Below are 9,082 nucleotides of genomic sequence, written 5' to 3' on the forward strand. Positions count from 1 at the left end.
TGTCAAGGCCTGGGGGGAAAAAAGGAGCCATATGTAATACCCTTTGTAATACTTTAAGCAATTAAAAAAATATATATATATATAAAATAAAATTAATTTCCATGACAATTGTTTTAAATAAGGTTTATTGGTCCAAAATGCTAGCCAAAAGCAGCATAGACTTTAATCTAAATCACCAGGAGCATGGCTGAGCAGAACAGTGTGCCCATGGTCCCAGAGTCTTGCAAGCATTTCTGTGCATGGAGCAGAGGGAAAGTGGAAGAAAGGTAATCTGAAAGAATTCTCATTAGCTGCAGGCAAAGAAGGGGGAGAAGAGGGAGCGGGGCCAGCATAGAGAAATGTTCCCTCCTGTAGACTGGCTGTGGGCAAGTCTGGAGAGTGCACGCACATGCAAACAAGCTGAGGTTCCTGGAGTCAGTCAGTGGTTCTCAACCTTGGCTGCACATTAGAATCACCTGCGAATCTTTTTAAAACCCTGATTTCTGGGCCTCATCCTCCGGAAATTCTGTTTCTTTGTTACTAATATTGTGGTCCCACCCCATAACAAAGAAACAGAATTTCTGGAGCATGAGGCCCAGAAATCAGGGTTTTAAAAAGATTCCCAGGTGATTCTACTGTGCAGCCAAGGTTTGAGAACCACTGAGTTAGGTGGTGCCTGGTAGAAATAACCTATGGAAATAGCCACCTGGAAGTTAACCTGAAGCTCCAACAGGCAATGGGAGGAATGTGAGCAGTCATTAACAGGCTAATGTTCTGTCTTTCACTTCCCGGTCACTGTAATTTAATTTAGACATTTCAGAATTTTCTCTTTCTCATGCTATATTCCATTTATTCCAACAACCATTTTTAGAACTTTTAAGGAGCCTTCTGAGAATCGTTTTCTTTCTGGTTGTTTCCGTTTTCCCAGAGGATGAAGAGAAGGGAGGGGAGGAGACTATGGTTTCTGGCTGCCCTAGCCTTTTGGTCCCCAGACAGAAATCAGGACAGGCAGCATCTCAGGTGTCACAGAGACCTCTTGTAATGCTCATTTTGACCAAGAATTATGACGGCCAAGAGTTTGATTTGGGTGAATCACATTCATAATGCTGGGTGGCTAGACAGGCTTAGAAAATGTAATTGGAGAGAACAAAAGGGGAAGGATTTTTTCCTCTTAGCTCTTGAAAGAATATAACACTTCCTTTTTAAACTCTATAAACTGAGTTGTATGTTTATTTTGAAAGAATTTTGCTCTGACCTTTTAAGTTGGTAAGACATTAAATTATTCATCATGTTATTTTTCTATCAGATGGTTTTGTGGTTTATTGATAATGTCTAAATTTCAGTGCTGGTGACAGCTCATTCTACAAAACTAATTGAAAGTATTGGCATTTCCTCAATTAGACAGTGGTTAAGTACATAAAAAAAAGAGAGGTTTGTTATGGAGTTGCTGTCTGAGCTCCAACAGAACAAACGGAGAACATTGCCAGCCACCCACTTCAAAACTCGGTGCAAGCGAAATAATGGCTTTGGAGGCTGTTTATTCCATTTTCCTGATAACCAGCCAGTCACGGTGGTCTTCAGGGAGTCAGCACTGAACGGCTATGCATGCGATGAATCTAAAACCCCCATAAAATAGAGTCAGTAGTCAAAGCTTTAGGGACATAGGCTGAATGTCCTTAAGATATTCTCTCTACGTGTGGTTTGAAGCATCATTTGCCAAGGGAATGAATGTGTGTTTCCCTAAGTGATCTACAATACAAGGAATGATTTCCTTCTCTTATTTATAAAATGATCCAGGTGGCCGAAGAACATCACTCTTTGGCCCTTCAGAGGAAGTGCCTGCTGAGCTGGCTCCGTTGCAGTCAGGAGAGCCTGGCTAGGGAGACTGCCCGGGCCAGTCAGTGCTATTCCCACACGTTGTTGAGGAGAGTCCTCCGGAGCTGGCGGCGGGTAAGGCCCTGGAAGGGAGCTTTGACTACGTCTCTCCTTAATCCCTGAAAGAACATTAGATGCAACCCAGAATGTCCAGTCATTGTTTTTTCAAGAACAATATAAAATGGTCAATCTAATGCATTGCTTAGATATGAATGTGGAAATGTCAAATTAATTTTTGTTAATATAAAATCTTAAGCCTATTTCTTTTCACACTGTTTGTCTCTATAAATTATGTGTCGTTATATCAACTTTTGATTTTATCCTTGTTTCTTATCCCGTAATTGCTCAAGTGATTTTACTAGAAATCTACCCCCTTGATAGTGTTACTGTTTCCCCCCCCTCTGGTTCCATTATTTCCTTCAGACATTACAGAGGCTGTTTGGTTGGCTGCCACATTTTCTCTTTCTGCCTCCAGTGTCCTTTGTTCCTTTGTCTTGTGTTTGTTTCTATTCTTTCTCTTTTGTACTGTTTATTTGCTCTAATTCTTTGTCTGTGACATTATTTGACTCATTTCTGTTCCTTTCCTCATCCCCAGTACCTGACTGACCTGGAGGAAGAAGTACAAACACTGTGTATGCATTTTCTTCAAAAGAAGATCTGCAGGGCCTGGCTTAACATGGTCAGGCAGGCCCGGATCGATTCTCAGAGCAAGCACAAGATTGCCGTGGAGCACAGTGACAGGTGAGGGTCAGATCTCTGAGGAAAGTCACTCTTTGACTGCATAATTGCCCTGCAATGTATTCTGTACCTGGAACATGTCCAGAAAGAGGAAGTGGAGGCTAGGAGAGCTGGGCATTCAGCGATACCAGCAGAGGTGTTCCAGCTCACCCACTGACTCGGTGATGAAAACAAGATAGTAACCACCACCCCCCCCGCCCGGAACTCCAGGGCCCCGTCTTCAGAGGAGGGTGCCCGTCTTCTCTGCTTCACAGGGACTGGCAGGAGAATAAAATTATGAGAAGTACATGAACACACTTAAGCAAATGTATGTATTCTTTATGTCACATAGGTTTGTAGGTTCAATTTTTTAACATTATTGTGAAATATAACACTAATACAGAAAAGTGCTTAAGTCATGCAAGTCCAGCTTAATGAATTACTGTAAAGGGGACATCCATGTCATCACCACTGAGGTCCAGAAGTAGGACACTGATGGCCCCCAGAGTCCCGCTGGCTTCTGCCCAAGGGCCAGCCCTTCCTCCTCAAGGGGAACTACTCCTGAGCTTTGTGTGCAGCATGTCCTTGCCTTTTGTTTCTTCACGTTTGCCTTCCACGCATGCAGCCTTCAAGGCTATATAGTCTAGTTTTGCCTGGTTTGGAATTTTATGTAATTCACATCACACAGTATGCCATATTAATGTTTGTAATACAGTGATGTCTTATTTAATCTAAATTGAGGAATAAGGTGTAAGTTTTCCTTCGTTTTGTGTGATTTTAAGCATTTTGGATAGAAATGCCCTAAAGTTTATTACACACTTACCTTTGAGAGTAAACAAATGGTCTGTCCTTCTTTGGTGACTGGGTGTCTGTCATTTCCTATGAGCTTAATGTGGCAGATGCCTCCATGTTCTGTGGTGTACAGACTGTTGTGTAGGCACAGGAGTGTCCCCTCCTCACACAGGCCTTCCCTGGCTACCTAAGGGAAAGTAAAAACAACCTGTTGGTCACTCCCATCCATTTCTGTGGCTTTCTTTTCTTCACAGCATTTCTCAGCCTGAATTCCAGTTGTGATTTACATACCTTATTAACGTTTTATTCACATAAGGAGTATTCTTACATGTACTTCAGATGGAAAGTCAACTTATCCTTAATATTTTACATTTTTTCCCTTTTTATTCTTACAGGAGGATTCTCTGGATCACATTTCAGACATGGAAGAAGTTTGCAAAATTTATGAAAGAGGAAAGATTAAGAGAAGAAAGGCGAGAGCAACTCCGTAAGAAGGTAGCTGAAATCCTTCCGGACTTCCAGGCGCTGGCCCCACCGTGACTCTGCTTGTCCAGCGTCAGATACCCGCCCTCGTGTAAGAGTCCTTGGTGTCCAGGGAACACAAGCCAGTGCCATGCTTAGGATGGAATGCCCATGGTCCATACAGGTCTGTTAGCACCACCCACCCTCACGCACATGCATCTACATGGTTGTTCTGTCAGGTATTCCTTGGATTAAAGGACTTCTTTTTTAGTTTGTACTTCCTTCTTTTATTTCTCTTGGGTTGCTAATCAGTTCACTAAAGCATTTATCCCAGCAGGATCAGCCACAGGAACTGTTCCTGTTCCACTGTTCAAATGCAGCGTCTGTATTTTTAGCATCATAAACTTTAAAAAGGACGTGTTTGCTTGCCTGAGCTTGTGGAGGAAAATGTCCTTATAGCTTAACGTGAGTTGTTAGCAAATGTAACTTTAGTTAAAAAGAAATTAAAAGTAGTGAGCAGTTAGAAAAGGAGTCATATGTGTCCAGGCACCTAGTTATTACCTTAGCATCCGCAACAAGCATTCTGCCGGACTCCATACTTTCTGCCCACCCCTAAAGGAAAGCCATGCATCAAAGGTAGTCTTTGCAGTGCTGCAATAGATAACAGCGTATCCTAATTTCAGAGAAAGTGGGGCACCAAACACATTTTTCTTCAGTGAACCTTGATAAGCAGGAAGGGAAGTCCAGCAGTTTGTTAAAATATCTGGTCATGCTCCCAATTGCTACCTCTAAATAATATTTGATCTGCTTCTAGACCTCAATTTGACCTATATATCAAGATGTTTATCTTTCATTCAAAGAATGTTTTAATCTTTAAGGTGCTAAAGACTATAAAGACATTCCCTTCTGTGAACTGAATTATCTGCTAGAATTTTTTTTCCATTACAAAACACATTTATTACAACAAATTCAAGTAGTAGATAAAAGCACAGAGTAAAATGAAAAAGTCCCTTGCACCCTGAGGTAACTGTTATTTGGCAGGTTGAAAATATGAGTTGGTAAAGTAAAATTCTGTCATCATCTCTTACTTCTTAGAAGGGATACCTAGCTGTAGCTATACCACCTGCAAAATGATTCTGTCCTTCTCTGTGGAAAATGTGTGACTTAGACATGACAAAACACCCTAAATTAAACTTTATTTCTTCTACAATATCCCTGTCTCCATAGTTATCCTCTAAAAAACTTTTTAATACTGATGGCCACCAAAGAAAATGGGAATAAAAGTAACTCATATTTAATCTCTTTCCATTTAAATCACTGTTTTCTTAACTGTAGTAAGTTATAGAATATTGGCTTATATTAGCGCCCAAGCGTATACATATAGGTGAAGCCCTTAAGTAAGCATGCAAGGTTTCACCCGTAGAGCTTAAGTTTTCTCTCTTAAACTCTCTTTTATTTTTATTTCACCTCAAGCATCATTTAGAAATTGAGTCTTTAGCAACCCATATTCTGATTGAGCCAGCAAGAACTTTTTACCTACTTATAGAACCTTCTAAGTAGACATAGGAAAACAAACTAGTTAATGACCTATGTTTCTGGCTGGGCTATCTGTGTGTGCGTGTGCGTGTGTGTGTGTGTAAAACCTGAAACCATGGGTATGTGCTCTGACTGGGAATTGAACCTACAGCCTTTGGTGTATGAGACAACACTTCAACCAACTGAGCCACACCAGCCAGGCCTTGCTGGGCTATCTTAAAAATATGATTTGAAATTTTACTGCTAACAAAATGCCCAATAAGCAGTATCCCTGGCCTACAAAACTGGAAAAGTAATCACCAGGAATATGATAGTTTTAGGTCCACAGGCTGGGACCTAAAGCTACACTGCAGGCTTCTCTTAAAGCAAAGGAGTTCAGGAGGCACACCAAGAAACACCAACTAGTCTCCTTAAATAAAGCACTTTATTTCCCATTTAAATAACTTGGTCACAAAAAATAATAATAACTTGGTCACAGTACATTATTTTACATAAATGGCAGTAATTTTTTCAAATCTTCATTTGAAAGGCCTTGTGTCTGAGTCCAAGGTGATAGGATGAATACAAGGATAAAAACAGTGCAAAATGTGTAGCCCACAGCTTCGAGAGTTGGCTTAAGAAATCCCCTTTAATGTTGCTGGGAAAGTTACATTAAATATTAAGTTTAATATTAAACAAACATACCTGGGTTTCCTTTAGTCGATAACATCAGACCCAGAAACCTAATCAACTGAAAAGGCTCAAAAGCCCTAACAACTGAAAGCGTCACATCACCCGAACCACAGATCACAAGTTGAGCTTCACACAAGTTCTATTACCTGCATCTAATCAGTGACACCACCTGAAGAAGTGCAGGATTTTATTTGTGTCAGTAACTAGAATAGATCTGGTTTTCAAGCTTTGCCTTTAAAGCAGGGGTGGGGAACGCCTGGCCCACGGGCCGTATAAGGCCTGAGAAATCATTTGGTCTAACCCTGCCAAGGCAACCGCAGGCGGGACTCAAAATTCAATAAATCTAGGAGCTTTTTTCATAACAACATACACTTATATTAAGTGAATTCTATTAAGCGAATGATGTTATGAATATCCAAATGGCCCTTGGCAGAAAAAAGGTTCCTCACCCCTGCTTTAAAGCATGAATTTCCTAGAAGTGGAAGGTGACATCAGGAAGGCTAGAGTAGTAATGAGTCCCAAGCCCCGCTCGAAAACAGTCACAACCTCTAGGAAATGTGTCTTCATTAAGCACTAGGTCTTTGGTCTGCTGCTGCTGCTGCTACAGTGAGACACTTAGTGCCCACTGAAGTGGGATAATTGTCCATTAGCAACAGGACCACATTTAGCTGATTGTACAAAAAGTTGCTATTAGTCACAGGAAACATTTACAAGAGCACACTGGATTTTTCTCCAGCATTAAGCCAAGCACAGCTCTCTCCTCGCCCTGCAGCACCTCCGCAATGTTTAATATAAAATGGCACGCTTGTCAAGCTCCTGATGTGAAAACCAGATTCCAAACAGGTGCCTCAAGCAAAAGTCTCTCTCATCCATTGCTTATTTGAGGAAATTCTCTTTTATAATGCAGGGTACCAATATATGGCTAAAATAAAGTCAAGTCATAAACCTGTTTGCCTAGGTTAAAGAGACTCTTAAACCTAATAAAACATTAATTTTTAAACATCCTAGTTAAACCTGTGCTCCTATGTCATATTTTTGCTTACATTAATTGAGTTTTAGAATAAAAGTCTAGTGTCCTATCCAATGGAAATATACGCTATTAAGCAGATGGTCAATATTACAAAGGACCTTGTATTTTCTGGCAGTGGAAAATTCTAATATAGAAAATTTTCTCTTGCTAAAAATATTCGAAGTACCGAGAACTATTGCATAAGAGAAAGTTTGTAGCAGTCTTTCTGCTAGGCAGATGGTACAGTGGAAGATGACAATTACTTCATTCACCGAAGGGAAACATTACTTGGATAGCACAGGTTTGCCATATGCTACACAGAGACACATAGGGGACTGAGGTGAGACAAGCACACAGTGTCCCTGAAACACACTCATGGCTCAATGAGCAGCATCAGAGAAACCTACCCAAGAGGTGTTGTTAACAGTCAGTTAACAACATACTCTGGGGTGTCACAAGAAACATTTTAAATATTGAAGGACTGCCCAACCAGCATGGCTCAGCGGTTGAGCATCAACCTATGAACCAAGAGTTTCTCATTCGATTCCCAGTCAGGGCATATGCCCGGGTTGCAGGTTCAATCTCCAGTAGGGGATGTGAAAGAGGCAGCCAATCAATGATTCTCTCTCATCATAGATGTTTCTATCTATGTATCTCTCTCCCTTCCTCTCTGAAATCAATAAAAATATTTTTTAAAGAAAAAAATATATTGAAGGATTTTTTTTTCCTTTTATGCAATTCTGGCCCTTAACTATTTCTCTGCAGAACTTTTCAAATGGGCCCTTTTCTCTTCCCCAGGAATAGCACATCCGGCATGACAATAATGCTGATTAGAATATAGATCATTTCCTACGCTCCATATCCAGTGTGTTTATTAACAGAGGCTGAGGATGTGAGGGAAAGAAAAGGGGGCCAACCTTTCCGGAATTATGTTGAGGGTGGCTTGCTCCTATGGCCACAAGACTGCTGGTGTATAGGTTTACAGGCAGTATCCCATGGCCACCACCACCAAATGTTTCTCTGGGACTCATCTGTTCACAGAGGCTTTGTCCTTTAAAGGGCAAAATCCCTCCAATAGTTTCAGAGGATAAAAAGCGTTATAAATCTAGGAATCCAGGCCAATGATGTCCTAAAGCCCACAGAGCACTGCTCATGGAGAGTCATTTATTTGCTCTCCTTCTGGCACAAATACTTCAGTAGACTTTCACCCCCACAGAACCACTGAGCTTGTCAAAGGTTTGGGCTTTCTTCTGTAAACTGCCAGTCATGGCGTTCTCAGGGAACTTAAAACAAGCCTTTTCTTGTGTTTGTTAATCCTCTCGGAGGATATTTTTTCCATTGGTTTTTAGAGAGAGTGGAAGAGACAGAAACATCTATGTGAGAGAGAAACATCAACTAGTTGCCGCCTGTACAACCCTAACCGGATCGAGTCTGCAACCAGAGTATGTGACCTGGACTGGAATCGAATCCGCGACCCTTCAGTCTGTGGTCCGACACTCTATCCACTGAGCTAAACCAGCTAGGGGGAAAAAAGCCTTTTAATTTCAATAAGCCAGAACAATATCCAAGGAGTCCTTATCCTAGTGAGGGACATTGACTTGCCCCATCCAGGTAACATGGGTATCTATATAATAAACTAGTGGCCTGGTGCACAAAATTCATGCACTGGGGGAGGGGGGTGGTGCCTCAGCCCGACCTGCACCCTCTCCAATTTGGGACCCCTCGAGAGATGTCTGACTGCCTCTCACAATCCGGGACTGCTGGCTCCTAACCACTCACCTGCCTGCCTACCTGGTTACCCCTAACTACTCAGCCTGCTGGCCTGCTTGTCCCCAACTGCCCCACCCCCGCCAGCCTGCTCACCCACAACTGCCCTCCCCTCTTGGCCCCTAACCGCCTCTACCTCAGCCCCGCCACCATGGCTTTGTTCAGAAGAACGTCTGGAAGATCTCCCAGTCTAATTAGCATATTACCCTTTTATTAGTATAGAAGATAGAGGCCTGGTGCACCGGCAGGACCAGCTGGTTTTCCCTGAAGGGT

General features: G+C 41.9%; 1 protein-coding gene across 2 annotated transcripts in view; it reads left to right on the forward strand.

Annotated features, from left to right (window-relative positions):
* Window positions 1-4,102, forward strand: part of CCDC191 (coiled-coil domain containing 191) — a 74,170-nt gene extending 70,068 nt beyond the window's left edge. For both annotated transcript variants that reach the window (XM_006773595.2, XM_015570392.1), the window contains 3 exons: window positions 1,777-1,929; window positions 2,450-2,595; window positions 3,759-4,102. In XM_006773595.2, the coding sequence (XP_006773658.1) occupies window positions 1,777-1,929; window positions 2,450-2,595; window positions 3,759-3,903 (444 nt within the window). In that variant the 3' untranslated portion in view covers window positions 3,904-4,102. The remainder of the gene's footprint in view (window positions 1-1,776; window positions 1,930-2,449; window positions 2,596-3,758) is intronic.
* The last annotated feature ends 4,980 nt before the right edge of the window (window positions 4,103-9,082 follow it).

This window comes from Myotis davidii, unplaced genomic scaffold (assembly GCF_000327345.1).
Source record: "Myotis davidii unplaced genomic scaffold, ASM32734v1 scaffold201, whole genome shotgun sequence".
NCBI classification, from domain to species: domain Eukaryota; kingdom Metazoa; phylum Chordata; class Mammalia; order Chiroptera; family Vespertilionidae; genus Myotis; species Myotis davidii.